The sequence below is a fragment of the Ranitomeya imitator genome, chromosome 4 (genome assembly GCF_032444005.1).
Source record: "Ranitomeya imitator isolate aRanImi1 chromosome 4, aRanImi1.pri, whole genome shotgun sequence".
Classification (NCBI taxonomy): Eukaryota; Metazoa; Chordata; class Amphibia; order Anura; family Dendrobatidae; genus Ranitomeya; species Ranitomeya imitator.
Genome location: NC_091285.1, coordinates 119,351,526 through 119,367,742, shown reverse-complemented (window position 1 = coordinate 119,367,742; position 16,217 = coordinate 119,351,526). Strand labels below are relative to the sequence as shown.

The following is a 16,217-nucleotide window of genomic DNA, read 5'->3' as shown; positions in this document are numbered from 1 at the left end:
TTGGCCACAGACACCACTTAAGTGGCATCAATTTCGCCAGAGTTTTTTAAAACGGTTGGTGAGGTGATTTTAAAATATCATCAAGCTTTTAGTCTCCCCAAGATGAAACAGGGGTAGAAAAGTCCTTGTGTATCCTGAATTTGTTCATCTTGATGAACGTTAGTCTGTCTACATTGTCACTGGACAGCCGCGTGCGCTTATCTGTCAGCACACCACCAGCAGCGCTGAACACACGTTCAGAGATAATGCTGGCTCCGGGGCATGACAAGATCTCCAAGGTGTGAGTGGCGAGCTCAGGCCATTTTTTAAGATTGGAAGCCCAAAATGAGCAAGGGTCCAGTTCCACAGTCATGGCATCGATGTTAACTTGGAGATACTCTTCCACCATCCTCTCTAGGCGTTGGCTGTGCGTCGGGCTTTTTGTCTCCTGTGGCCTTGCAATGGATGGTCTAAAAAAATCTTGAAACGATTGGAAAAAATTGCAGTAACCACCAGATACCATGTTCTCATACACTTTATGCAGTATTAGCCCTCTGTGTCTGTACTGCTACATACTGGTTCATGCAGCTTTACATGAACACCTGAGCCTTACACTATAGCTGGTCCGAATAACTAAAGCAATTGTTACCATCCACCTCTCGTGTCTCCCCTTTTCCCCATAGTTTGTAAGCTTGCGAGCAGGGCCCTCACTCCTCCTGGTATCTGTTTTGAACTGTATTTCTGTTATGCTGTAATGTTTATTGTCTGTACAAGTCCCCTCTATAATTTGTAAAGCGCTGCGGAATATGTTGGCGCTATATAAATAAAATTATTATTATTATTATTATTAGATACGATGTTACTGTTACGGTTTGAGTGATGACTCGATAGTCCCATGGTTGGCAAGTTAGAACTCAGAGTGCACCACTGGTGTTTTGTGGAAAAGCAGATGTTAGATTCTGTAACAGTCTCTGCTGATACACCTGCATGTGTGAATCCCTTTCTATGGCATGAAATATTTCGCCAAATTTGCTTTTGTAATGGGGATCTAAGAGTGTGGCAACCCAGTAGTCGGCATTACTTCGGATTCTGACAATCCGAGGGTCATGTTGCAGGTAGTGCAGCAAGAAGGCACTCATGTGTCTTGCGCATCCAGGAGGACCAAGTCCTTGTTGTCTTGGTGGTGGCGAGGTGAGAATCATGCTTCCTTCTTCAGCCCTCTCCTCTCAACCTCGCACAACAGAAATTTGATCAAGGTCTCCCTCATCTGATGAGTCTTCCATGCCCAGTGCCAGTTCATCCTCCACTTCTTCCTCGCCTCCTGCACCTTCCTCAACAGTTTGGCTGCTACCATTCGCCCTCGGTAATCCCTCTCCCCCAGCCTCCAATGCCAGCCGCCTTGGTGCTGCCAACCTTCTTGACCTTGGAGATATGATCCCTTCTGCATACGACTCCTCCTGTTCCTCCTTCTCCACCTCCTCTTGTTCCACTACCTGACTCCGAACACTGTGTAAGGTGTGCTCCAGCATGTAAATCACTGGAATGGTCATGCTGATAATGGCATCGTCAGCACTAAATATCTTCGTCGCTATTTCAAAACTGTGCAGAAGGGTGCATAGGTCCCTGATCTGAGACCACTCCTGCAGCGTGATTTGCCCCACCTATTGATCTCGTTGGCCCAGGCTATATGTCATAACGTATTGCACCAGGGCTCGTCGGTGCTGCCACAGTCGCTGCAACATGTGCAGAGTTGAATTCCACCATGTGGGCACATCGCATTTCAGCCAGTGAACTGGCAGGCCCAACGACTTCTGTAGAGATGCAAGTCTTCGAGCTGCGGGATGCAAACAGCGGAAGTGAGCATACAGCGACCATGCCCTCTGCAGAAGCCCATCTAGTCCGGGATAGTGGGATAAAAATTGCTGGACAACCAGGTTCAAAACGTGAACCATACAAGGCACGTGTTTTACATTGCCCCGGCGAAGGGCCGCACCCAGGTTTGCAGCATTGTCGCACACAGCCTTCCCTGCCTGCAGGTAGAGTGGAGACAACCATTGATGGAACTCGGTCTCCAGAGCTGACCACAACTACTCAGCAGTGTGACTCACATTTCCCAGACATTTCAATGTAAACACTGCCTGATGCCGTTGAGCCCGGTGACAGCATAGTGAGGAGGTGTGCAGAATTCCTTCGGCGCAGTTACAATGCGGGTGGCATTACCAGACAGGCTTTGAATGCAGGTGGAGGACCGAGAGGAGGTTGAGGAAGCAGAAGCAGTGGAGGAACTTCTAGATACAGAGGATCGACAAGCAACTCATGGCGACGGCAGGACTTGGACAGCAGCCCCTTCTCCTGATGTCGCCATAGTTACTCAGTGCCCAGTCACCGACATGTAACGCCCCTGTCCATGTCTACTCGTCCAATTGTCTGTGGTGAAATGCACCCTGTCACACACAGAGTTTCTCAATGAAGTGGTGATGTTGTGTGCGACATGCTGGTGTAGCACAGGCACAGCTTTCTTTGAGAAGTAGTGGCGACTGGGCATCTGGTACTGTGGCACTGTGACGGACATAAGGTCTTGAAAATCCTCTGTGTCCACCAGGCGGAAAGGCAGCATTTCTGTAGCCAACAGCTTGTAGATGGAGAAATTCAACCTCTTAGGTTTGTCATGGCTAGGAGGAAATGGTCTTTTACTTGTCCACATCTGAGGGACTGAGGGCTGGCTGCCGTGCTTAGACAGAGATGAGTAGGGTGTCCCCGGCTAACTGCTGGTCTGTGAGGAAGATGCAGGCGGAGATGTTATGTTCCCTTGATCAAAATGTGGCGTCGATGTCGGAGAGCGCTCAACACCAGTAGGTGTTTCCACTTGCAAATGTCCTGACGACCTGCCAATCACACTGGCTTTTGTGGGTAAAGAGGTGGAAGGTCTGCATCCAAAACCATGTGTGACTGCTGTCCCCACAGTCACAGAGGATGAAGAGGATGCGGATGCACTTGATGGGGCAAACAGTGGTTGACACCGCCCACTAGGCCGCATTGTAGCACAGTGAGCTTCCCACTGCAACTTATGCCTCATATCCATGTGACAGTTCATGCATGAAGTACTCAAGCTAGTGATTTTTTGGCTTCTACTGAGATTTTGTTGACAAATCTTAGAGACAACATGAGTTGGGTCATTCTTTGCGATGTCAAAAAATGCCCAGGCTATGCAAGGCTTAGAGCCCGTGCGACCTAAAGAGCCACCATGACTTCTGGTCTGAGGCACAGTTGGGGTTGAGGATGCAGTTGTTGACATGCTTCCAGTACTCTGCCTCTGTCCAGGAAGGTGCACCGTTACCTCGTCGTCAGACTCTAGCATCCTCCTCCACCTCCTCTGCTGACCTCATGGACTGGCGGACTGGGGGTTGACAGTAAGTGGGGTCTACAACCTCGTCATCATCATCCTGTGTGTTCTCACACCCATCGTCCTCAGAGCCAACCACTTCCTGCCCCGACACAAAAAGTCAAGTTTTCATTCCAATCAGGTATCTCAGTCTCATCATCATCTTCCTCATTGTCTCCACCAACAGGAGTTACAGTTTGGGAATGAGGGTCTACATTATGCTCAAAACCTTCTTCATCTGGACCTGGATCTGACTCACAAAGATTCTGGGCATCAGTCCAGATAATTTCCTCGTCTGGATTCAAAGAAGCTTTGGAGCAGACCTCTGATTCCCAGGCTATAGTATGCGTAAACAGCTCTACAGACTTAACCATGTGTGTTACCCCATGCTCAGACGGGCAGCTGGAGACTTGGGAGCTGTGAGGAAGCAAGTGTGATTGAGGTGACAACTCTGAGGACTGGAGTAGTTGTGATGTTGAAGTTGACATGGAGGAGAGCCCACTTGAACGAGCACTTGATATCCGTTCAAGCACCTGCTGTTTTTGTGCCTCATCTGGAATTTTTGGCGATGCTTGTAGCATGGTCGTAAGAAAGGGATCATATCAGATTGTCCACGAAAAGAAGTAGACATCCTACTTTGGCTGGAAGATGCTCTTTCTTCTGCAGATGTTACTGTTGCTTTACCACCTACCCCACGGACACAACCTTTTTTTCCCTTTCCAACACGCTTTTTCCCCTTTCCACCACCAGCAGGCCTTTTGCCACTCATTTTAGTGCTTAACTAATTGGCAACTCTGTATCTGTAGTTGTTGGCACATCAACCGATGGATTAAAACCGAGCAGAACTGAATGGCCAAACTGTGGTTCTAGGCCCAAAACTAATAACTGGATTAGATGCAGTGAAAATTGAGATAGACAGGCGGTATAGTTTGTTTCACAGGCGGGCTACTCTGCTGATGTGCAGACACTGCTCCTAGGCCCTAAACTATTAACTGGATTAGATGCAGTGAAAATTGAGATACACAGACGGTATAGCTTGTTTCACAGGCACGCTACTCTGCTGACGTGCAGACACTGCTCCTAGGCCCTAAACTATTAACTGGATTAGATGCAATGAAAATAGAGATACATAGGCGGTGTAGTTAGTTTCACAGGAGGGCTACTCTGCTGACGTGCAGACACTGCTCCTAGGCCCAAAACTAATTATTGGATTAGATGCAGTGAAAATTGAGATACACAGGTGGTATAGTTAGTTTCACAGGCAGGCTTCTCTGCTGACGTGCAGACAGTGCTCCTAGGCCCTAAACTAATAACTAGATTAGATGCAGTGAAAATTGAGATACACAGGCGGTATAGTTTGTTTCACAGGCGGGCTTCTCTGCTGATGTGCAGACACTGCTCCTTGGCCCTAAACTATTAACTGGATTAGATGCAGTAAAAATAGAGATACACAGGCGGTGTAGTTAGTTTCACAGGCGGGCAACTCTGCCGACGTGCAGACACTGCTCCTAGGCCCAAAACTAAAAACTGGATTAGATGCAGTGAAAATTGAGATACACAGGCGGTATAGATTGTTTTACAGGCGGGCTACTCTGCTGACATGCAGACACTGCTCCTAGGCCCTAAACTATTAACTGGATTAGATGCAGTGAAAATTGAGATACACAGGCGGTGTAGTTAGTTTCACAGGCGGGCTACTTTGCTGATGTGCACACACTGCTCCTATGCCCTAAACTATTAACTGGATTAGATGCAGTAAATATTGAGATACACAGGCGGTGTAGTTAGTTTCACAGGCAGACTACTCTGCTGACGTGCAGACACTGCTCCTTGGCCCAAAACTATTAACTGGATTAGATGCAGTAAAAGTAGATATACACAGGCAGTGTAGTTAGTTTCACAGGCGGGCTGCTCTGCTGACATGCAGACACTGCTCCTAGGCCCTAAACTATTAACTGGATTAGATGCAGTGAAATTAGAGATACACAGGTAGTATAGTTTGCTTCACAGGCTGGCTACTCTGCTGACGTGCAGACACTGCTCCTAGGCCCTAAACTATTAACTGGATTAGATGCAGTGAAAATAGAGATACACAGGCGGTGTAGTTAGTTTCACAGGCGGGCTACTCTGCTGACGTGCAGACACTGCTCCTAGGCCCAAAACTATTAACTGGATTAGATGCAGTAAAAATAGAGATACACAGGCGGTGTAGTTAGTTTCACAGGCGGGCTACTCTGCTGACGTGCAGACACTGCTCCTAGGCCCAAAACTATTAACTGATTTAGATGCAGTGAAAATTGAGATACCTAGGCGGTGTAGTTAGCTTCACAGGCGGGCTACTCTGCTGACGTGCAGACACTGCTCCTAGGCCCTAAACTAGTAACTGGATTAGATGCAGTGAAAATTGAGTTACACAGGCGGTATAGTTTGTTTCACAGGTGGGCTACTTTGCTGACATGCAGACACTGCTCCTAGTCCCAAAAACTAATAACTGGGTTAGATGCAGTAAAAATTGAGATACACAGGCGGTGTAGCTAGCTTCACAGGCAGGCTACTCAGATGACTATCAGATAATGCTACTACCCAAAAGGATTGCCTAAGCTAGATTACACCAAATGCTGTGACAAACACTTGCACAGCACTGGCACAGACCTGGCTGGCAAACAGTGCTATGAACTGCTGTAACCTACCCTGAAAAGGGCTGATATTACAACTAGTCCTGACTCCTCCCGGCTCCCTAAACTTATCACTCTGACAATTCGCTGCAAAAAAAACACTCTTAGTCTATATAGCGGTGCCATCTAACACTAAGCTGCAGCAGTGAGGAAATGGTGGCAACGGGGCAAATGGCTGGTTCTTATAGGGCAAGGAGGACATGTGACATACACAGCCAATGACACATGCCCTTGCTTGTTGCATCACATGCACATTGCTGTGTGTGTGTGCACTGCTGATAGGCTGAGAGACTGCACAGCCCCACTGTAAATGCGGGAACGAAAAAAAAATGGAGATCAGCGTTATTTCAGCACAGATCTATTCCCCGCCCCCCCTGCCCACTATACACTGAAACAGTCTATTAACAATGATAAACAGTTTTAATGTTCAAATCAAACTAGGCTTTTGGTGAACGAACAGTTATCGAACAGAAACTCGAACAGAAGAATTTTAAGCAAATTGTTCGGGTTCGTCGAACGACTCGAACACCGCCCAAAACAACTCGAATTTGAAATTGGTGAACAGTTCGACTCGAACACCGCTCATCTCGAATTCTAATATTAGACACAACTTTTTATTGTGCTATGTGGTAATATAATAAATTGAACACATAATTAATTCAGCAGATGAAGCACAAATAAAACAAATTGTGAATCTGCCTGATTGTATTATTTTTGTAGTTCTCTTAAAATTAACAGATTAAATTCAGCTTTCACATACAGTCTTGGCCGAAAGTGCTGGCACCCTTGAAATCATTACAAAAAGTTATGTATTTATCCCAGAAAATTACCATATTTCAATTACACATACTTTGTTATAAAATTGTTTAAAAAATGGATATAATTTCACAAAAAATCCCCAAAATATGCCAGATAAAATTGTTGTAACCTTTCCAGAATTGTGAGTATGCAATTTTTTTTCAAGAATGTGATGCTTGATCATACTTATCTGTAACAATTAACACGTGTGGGCAATATGAAAATCATACCTAAAAACAGATACAAATGAGAGAAGTTGACTCAATATTTGTATTCTGTGTCTGTGTGTGCTACACTAAGCTCAGAGAACAGAAAGTGGAGAAGAAAACTGTCTGTGTCACTGAGAACCAAAATTGTTGAACAATATCAACAATCTCAAGGTTACAAGTCCATCTCCAGAGATCTTTATATTCCTTTATCCACAGTGCACAACATAATCAAGAAGTTTACAACCCATGTAGCTAATATCCCAGTAATGAGTCCAGATTTAAATCCCATTGAACACCTGTGGAGAGATCTTAAAATTGCTGTTGGGAGAAGGCACCCTTCAAATATAGAGAGACCTGGAGTAGTTTGCAAAACAGTGGTCCAAAATTCCAGTTGTGAGGTGTAAGCAGCTTGTTGTTGGCTATAGGAAGTGATTGATTGCAGTTATTTGTTCCAAAGGGAGTGCAATCAAATGTTAAGTTGAAGATATCAACAATTTTGTTGGGTCCATTTTTGGAGTAGAGTGTGAAATTATGTTCAATTTGCCTTTTTTATGTTGTTCCAATACACACAAAGGAAATAAACACGTGTATGACAAAACATGTGAAATTGCAATAATTTTCTGGGAGAAATACTTCATTTTCTGGAACAGTTTCAAGGGTGCCAAAACTTTCTGCCATAACTGTGTGATCCACCCATCATAAAATTACATTGTTACGAGTGAAAAATATCCAAAGTTTTCTCAAATACTGTAAAACTTGCTGAAATGATCCTTATTCTTAACACATGCATAGTGATCATGTAATTTTGAATTCTAATCCCTATTTTTTTTGTTATTTTTTAGGAAAAGAAAGTCCAAACTCCAAATGTTGTTATTCTGAGAGTGGTGGAGTGACAAAGTTGGGAAGCCAAACAAATAGGTATCCAAAAACTCCATGCCATTTGGATCTCTACTCAGAAGGTGAGTAATTTTAATAAAATTCCCTACTATTGGTCAAATACATTATTTAGTCTATGTTGCAATGATTAAAGGGAATCAGTCAGTTGGATCCACCCTCCCAAGTCATTTTTATGGGCATATACATATTAGAAATTGAATTATTAGTATTATTCATTTTTTATAGCGCCATTTATTCCATGGTGCTTTACAAGTCTTGGATGCGGTTGTGGGAAGAAGAGATAAGAGGGGAGTAGAGAAGGAGATCTTGTGAGGATCGAAGGTTGCGTGTAGGTAAGTACCGGGAGACCATGTCACAGATTTATGGATGAGACGGTGTGGATGGCTTTGTATATCATAGTAAGGATTTTGAACTAGAGTCTCTGGATGATAGGAAGCCAGTGAATGGCTTGGCATAGAGGAGAAGCTGAGGAATAGCGGGGAGACAGGTAGATTAGTTGGGCAGCAGATGGGTAGATTAGTTGGGCAGCAGAGTGTAGGATGGGTTGGAGTGGTGCCAGAGTGCGAGAAGGGAGGCCAGAGACTAGGAGGTTATAGTAGTCAATTTTGAATAAAATTATACTTTTATATCTGAAATCTGATGTCTTATTCCACAGAAATCCAAGTTTTTCTTAATATGTAATTGAATTATTAAGAACTATGGGCCGGACAATGATCTCCCGAACAGTCTGTCCGCATGGCTTATTGTAAATGAAAAAGAGTGTTACAAGTGTGAGACATAATGACTGACAGACTTCTTTCCTGATCTCAATGCAGAGCTGTGTGTGATTACAACTAACAGAGTAAAGCAGAACTAAACTTTGGCTCATTACAAACACATTTGCAACTGCAGTTCTTTCAGTGCTTCAGCTTCCATCTCACATGCAGACAGTGTGGGAGCAGCACAGATTAACTGACTTCCATTGTGAGAAGTTATCTGCAACTGCAAATGTGTTTGTCTTGAGAAAAATTCAATTATGCTGTACTGTATTAGTTATCATCTGGCATAGCTGTTAGACAGCACTAGGAGGACAAATGAGGACCCGTAGAAGCGCATTTGCGTAAAACGCCATCGTCCTTCACATGCCACACAGAACCCTCCTGCCTTGCATGTTTTAAATTGCCTCAATAAAAGTGGACTTTATGGGACGGTGAGTGCCACCGTTGTTTCTTCTACTTTCATTTGGGTCGGCACCTGAGAGCCCGGGCATGGATGTTTGCAGCGTTATTAACACCACAGCCAGGTGTATGAACATAGGTGCAGCAGCAGTGCAGATTTTTTCTTGACGCTTCTCTTGGTGGACTGAAAGTTCTACTGTTCTCCACCTACAATGGTTGCCTCTGTGATGGAAGCTGAAGAAGTGTTAGCGGTATTCAGGTACAACTCTGCATTACAAATCTTACATTGGTAACACCACCTTTTATTTAAAATATGCTCTGGAACTAATTTTCAGGGAGATTTGTCCGACCCGTAGATCTTAGCTCAATTTCATTTTAACAAAAATGATGATTTCTCTGGAATAAAACATCAGATCACAGATATCTAGATGTAATTTTATTTAACTTTGTATGACGTCAATGCCCATAAAGATGGCTGAAGGGGGTTTATGTTAATGTTCTTTAATATAGTATAGTATTCAACAAACTGAATAAAAATGAGATAGAAAGAGGAGACATTAAATACTTAAACTTTAATTTTGAAAATTCAGTTTTTCTTGTCTTCATGATCCATATCCAAACAGAAACATTGGGGTTTACCCAATGTATATTTGTTTAAAATATTCAATTGGGATTCCAGAAATCAATGCACATCAAAAACAGATATATGGAACAGCTATATTTCTCACCCAGTACTATTTATTTTACTCCCTTATATAGTGCCATTAATTCCATGGAGCTTTGCAGATTTTATCGCTGTCACCATTAAGGCTCACAATCTAAATTCCCTATCAGTATGTCTTTGGAGTGTGGGAGTAAACGGGAGAACCCAGAGGAAACCCACACATATATGGGGAGAACATAAAAACGCCTTGCAGATGTTATCCTTGGCAGAATTTGAACCCAAAACACCAACAATGTAAGGCTGCAGTGCTAACCACTGAACCACCCTGCTGCCTTCTCCTGTTTGACAGACAGTATTTATATTGTGTGACTTTACGCAAAGGAGCTGTCAGTCAAGCAAGAGAAGGCAGTACTAGCTGGGGAATAAAGTCGGAGTCAAAGCGGCTTGTGATGAGCTTCAAAACCTCAAAAGCACTTCAACCACATCTACATATCAATAAAGACAGATTTCTGAGTAACAGAGGAACAGACTGTGTAGCTAAAGGAATTGCTGGATTTGTTTTTGCAACAGCTATAAGAAAGTAGTATGGTGAAAACCTGCTGACTGTTTCCCTTTATTGCCTTTTCGTCTTGAGAACTTTTATTGTCTGTTTTTTCTTCCCCTTACTTTAGGAGCGATAACGTTTTATTTTTGCATTGACATAACTGTATGAAGGCTTGTGTTTTTCTGCAGTTGTAAATTTGAATGATGCTGTTCATTTTACCATGTAATGCACTAGAAAATAGTGTGGTCAAATGTAAAAAAAAAAGAACCCAGCAATTCTGCCATTTTTATTTTATTTTTACTGCATTATTTACTGCACTTACAGTCTTACCGGGGAGGGGTTTCGGCACAGGTGGAGGAATCGTCACAGGAGTTGTTCGGTGGACCAGGCTGGTGTAGTGACCTCTGGGAAATCCCATCCCAGGCTGGTGCGGTGGTGCTGCTCTGTGGTGCTGCTCTGTGATTTGGTGGGGCTCCACTGACATTTTGCGACAGGTGCTCTGTGGGGTGGCGGTTCTCTGTGGGTCTGCGGTGGCCTGTGAGTCTGCAGTGGCCTGTGGGGCTACAGTGGCCTGTGGGGCTGCGGTGGCCTGTGGAGTGGTGGTGGCCTGTGGGGCGGTGGTGGCAGTGGTCCGTAGGGTGGTGGGGCTGCGCCGGCATTTCATGAATGCCCAGAGACCCAATCAGATCAATTCCTGCGATGCGGTGGCCTCTGGGAAAATGGCCGCTGGGGCGGCGCATGCTCAGATTCAGATCTCGGTAATGACATCTTGTCTCCCGATATCTCGGAAGGAGATCTCACACTGCTGAGATCTGAATCTGAGCATGCGCCGCCCCCGGCGGCCATTTTCCAGGAGGCCAGCGCATCGCAGGAATGGATCTGCGTGGGCCTCTGGGCATTCAAGAAATGCCGGCCAAGCCCCACCACCACCGTTGCCCCTTCCCACAGAGCTCCGCCACTGCCACCCAACAAGCCAGCACCACAACAGAGAGCCACACCAGCCTGCAGTGTCAGACCAGGATCGCCACGGTATTTGTAAAGTAAATTCCGACTATAAAATGCACCTCCATTTTCCCCAAAAAATTTTGGGAAAAAAAGTGTGTCTTATAGTCTGAAAAATACGGTAATATGTTTATTTAAGTCAGGGGTGGGGAACCTCAGGCCTCAGGGCCATTTACGGCCCTCGATGACCTTTTATTAGGTCCCCGAGCAGATTCTCAGGGACAACATTCTTGGACAAAGAGCTGTATTTTGATTACAACCAGCTCATTAATTTCTTCTTGCTCTGTGAGCACACACACACAGTGTTCACTACCGAACACTGTAGGGCATGCAATGAAAGATTACATCCTGAAACCAGTGCCAGAGTGAGGATGTACTTTGTGTGCGGAGTTTGTATGGCCCTCGAAGGATGGTATAAATATCCAAATGGCCGCTGGCAGAAAAAAGATTCCCCACCCCTTATTTAAGTGGTGAAAACAAATCCTAAAATTTGTAAAAAAAAAAATATTTGGCTTGTGTCGCCATTTCTTCAGACTCAGACAACCAACTAAAATACTATAAGGATATATTTAGATTAGACAACCAAAAAAACACAATATCCTAAAAAATACTTTATTAATAATATCTAAAATTATAATAGAGAAAAATATACCAACATCAACCACCTGGGTTCGGGTTTTCTTTTATTTTTCTGTCTGTAATGTTATATGAGGACTTATTTTTTGCATGGTGAGCTGAAGCTTTTTATTAATACCATTTTGTAATTCTTACATTTTGTTTGCTTTTTATTGCTTTTTTAAGAGATGTGCTCTAACTGAAAATTGTCAATTCTGGCTTTTCAATATTTTTTGCATAACACCACTTACTATAGAGGTTAAGTAATTTAATATTTTCACAGATTTGATTTTTATAGACATGGTAATACCAAATATCATTACTTTGTACATTTTTATGTTTATTTATAAAGGAGGAAAAGTAGGGTGATTCAAATTTTATGTACATTTTTTGATAACTTGTATTTTTTAGTCTTCTTAGTGGACTTGAACCTGTAATTCCTCAATGTTTGTAAACAGTATACAATATGTATACTGTAAGGGTGTGTTTCCACGGTCAGGAAAGGCTGCGTGTTTGACGCTGTGTAGAGCATATGCAGATGTTACAGCATAGTGGAGGAGATTTCATAAAATCTCGTCTCCACTATGCATTAAAACACGCAGGCGGCAGACCCACGTAAACGGACATGCGGCGCGTCTTTTCAGAACGCAGCATGTCTGTTTACAATGCGGCGACGCTCCGTCGCCGCACCGTAAATTTCCCATATGTAATCATTAGATGCGGTAAAACCGCATCTAATGATTACTCACATGCGTAGTAACTGTGTAAAGGCAGCTTACTACGCATATGTCTCCTAATTTACATGCGATCTTACCTGTCCCTCCGCCGGGACACACTAGGCTGGTTCTCACGGTCAGCTGACCGTGAGTGCTAGAATGTAGGTGATCGCTGGAGAGTTATCTCCAGCGATCATCTACAGGCTCTGCTATGTCTGGATGTCAGGCATCCAGATGTAACAGAGCTGGACTCGTCGTGGGACACTTGTTATTAAGGACTACGTTGGACTCAGGGAGTATGCTGTTGGTTTATTATTTTTCTTTTTTTCCAGGAGACGAGGGCGGCGCAGGAATGAGGGTATAATAAAAATATGGTCAAAACTGTGTCGTGTTTTATTTAATTAAAATACTTTATTCTGCATGTGTGTGTGTTTTATTAACCCTTTAACATCTATAGGATTAGTAATGGTAGGTATCTTATTGACGCACCTCCATTACTAAGCCAGCTTAATGTCACCTTACAAAGGTGACATTAATCCTTTATTACCCCATATCCCATCGCTACTCGGGAGTGGGAAGAGAGAGGCTAAGCGCCGGAATTGGCGCATCTTACAGATGCGCCATTTCTGAGGCTGCTGGGGGGCTGATATTTGTAGACAGTAGGGGGCCAATATCCATGGCCCCTCTCTAGGCTATGAATATCAGCCCGCAGGTGTCTGCATAGCCTTTCTGGCTATAAATTATAGGGGGACCCCATGTCATTTTTTGGGGGGTCCCCCTATTTTTATAGCAAGTAAAGGCTAAATATACAGCTGCGGGCTGATATTCATAGCCTGGGAAAATCCATGGGTATTAACCCCTTCCCAGGCTACAAACATCTGTCCCCCAGTCGCTGGCTTTCCCTCTCTGGCACAGAAAATTGTGCGGGAGCCTACGACGTTTTTTTTTTAATTTAAAAAAAAAAAATAAACATATTGCTTTTTAAGGCCGGGGTCACACTTGTGAGAAACTCACATGAGTCTCTCGCCACAATACCCATCACTGCCGCCGGCACTCGGGACCAGAGCGTTCAGCTACAGTAGAAATATATGCAGCCACATACTCCGGTCCCGCATGCCGGCAGCAGTGTTGGATATTGAGGTGGAGACTCGTGCGAGTTTCTTGCAAGTGTGACCTCGGCCTAATGCAGATTTCGTGTGTGAGTGTCATTATTTAAGGCCGGTATCACACATGCGAGAAACTCGGACGAGCCTCGTATCTTTATACCCGACACTGCCATCGACACTCAGGAACGGAGCGTGTGGCTACATAGAAATTCATGCAACAGCATGCTCTGCTCCTGAGTGCCATTGGCAGTGCTGGGTATTGAGGTGCGAGACTCGTGCAAGTTTCTTGCAAGTGTGACCCTGGCCTAACGCAGATTTCATGTGTGATTGTCATTATTTAAGGCCGGTATCACACATGCGAGAAACTCGGACGAGCCTCGTATCTTTATACCCGGCACTGCCGTCGACACTCAGGAGCGGAGCGTGTGGCTACATAGAAATACATGCAACAGCATGCTCTGCTACTGAGTGCCGTTGGCAGTGCTGGGTATTGAGGTGCGAGACTCGTGCAAGTTTCTTGCAAGTGTGACCCTGGCCTAACGCAGATTTCATGTGTGAGTGTCATTATTTAAGGCCGGTATCACACATGCGAGAAACTCGGACGAGCCTCGCATCTTTATACCCGGCACTGCCGTCGACACTCAGGAGCGGAGCGTGTGGCTACATAGAAATACATGCAACAGCATGCTCCGCTACTGAGTGCCGTTGGCAGTGCTGGGTATTGAGGCGAGACTCGTCCGAGTTTCTCACATGTGTGATCCCGGCCTAACTCTTTATGTAACATTTTATTATGTTTATTACTAAACATTTGGCTTGGTATTATATATCTATCTGTCATCTATCTATCTATCATATCTATCTATTGCATCTATCTATTGTATCTATCTATAGTATCTATCTGTTATCTATCTATCGAAATATCTATCTAGCTATCGATAGATAGATATTTATAGATAGATAGATACGATAGATACGATAGATCTATCTATTATCTATTTATCCCATATCTATCTATCTATCTATCTATCTATCTATCTATCTATCTATCATCTATCTATCTCTGTGTGTAAACATTATTCTTCAATGAAGTGCTGTATGTAAATGAAGAGGTTGGACAAGAAATGACATCACAATTCTTTTTTTTTTTAATATCTTTATTTAGCTTACAAAAACACACGCAATTCCGCATGAAAAGCGAATGAAAAACGCATGTAAAACGCATCAAAAATGCAGGTTACCTGCCAGTGACCTCAGGTGCAGATTTGGTGCAGATTTTACCTGCGTGAAATCCTGAGCAAATCCTGATGCAATCCTGACCGTGGAAACATACCCAAATACAAAAGTTTTTAGGTAGACAAATAAAATGATGCTCTGCTGTGAACGAAATTGTGTGCATTAAATGCTGCAGGCAGTGATTTCATGAGTCAGTGGCAGTGGCTTAACTACAAAGTGAGGGGCCCCGATGTGAACTTTCAAATGGGGCCCCCCCGCGCCAAAATATTTCCCACCGAAATTCACATTTTCCCTATTCATTTCGCACACTATAGTTGTGTTACAATGTTGTATAGTCTGACCTAATACTGCCCTGTACTCGCTGAGAAAAATGACTTTATAACTAACATGTCCCTATAGTAATATGTCCTCCCTCGCTCTAATTCCAAGCACACTCCCGGCGTTTGAAATCTGTGTGCTGTTTCTTCCTGGTATGACGCTGCAGTGCGTCATTTCCGGATCTGTGCAGTGTGGGGGTGTATTGGGTGTACTGGTCGGCTCCGGAGCATACGCACTGCACATTCTGACGCTGGCGAGTACACCCAATCCTCCCCCACAGTGCACATGCTGGGTTCTGCCCACAGCTGTGTACCATTCTTCCCGACTCGGAAATTTACAGCCCGTACACACACGGCTTCGCTCCGAGAACGCCCTACACACACGGCTCTGCACCTTACACCTTGTACACACGCAGCTCCGCTCCGTACACCTTGTACACACGCGGCTCTGCTCCTTACACCTCTAACACACGCGGCTCTGCTCCTTACACCTCGTACACACGCGGCTCTGCTTCTTACACCTCGTACACACGCGGCTCTGCTCCTTACACCTCGTACACACGCGGCTCTGCTCCTTACACCTCGTACACACGCGGCTCTGCTCCTTACACCTCGTACACACGCGGCTCTGCTCCTTACACCTCGTACACACGCGGCTCTGCACCTTACACCTCGTACACACGCGGCTCTGCACCTTACACCTCGTACACACGCGGCTCTGCACCTTACACCTCGTACACACGCGGCTCTGCTCCTTACACCTCGTACACACGCGGCTCTGCTCCTTACACCTCGTACACACGCGGCTCTGCTCCTTACACCTCGTACACACGCGGCTCTGCTCCTTACACCTCGTACACACGCGGCTCTGCTCCTTACACCTCGTACACACGCGGCTCTGCGCCTTACACCTCGTACACACG

The 16,217-nt window shown here is 44.6% G+C and overlaps 1 protein-coding gene across 4 annotated transcripts in view; it reads left to right on the top strand.

Annotated features, from left to right (window-relative positions):
- Positions 1-16,217, top strand: part of TENM2 (teneurin transmembrane protein 2) — a 3,136,407-nt gene that overhangs the window by 308,351 nt on the left and 2,811,839 nt on the right. For all 4 annotated transcript variants that reach the window (XM_069763919.1, XM_069763918.1, XM_069763915.1 and 1 more), the window contains exon 2: positions 7,886-8,002. In XM_069763919.1, coding sequence (XP_069620020.1) covers positions 7,886-8,002 — 117 coding nt within the window. The remainder of the gene's footprint in view (positions 1-7,885; positions 8,003-16,217) is intronic.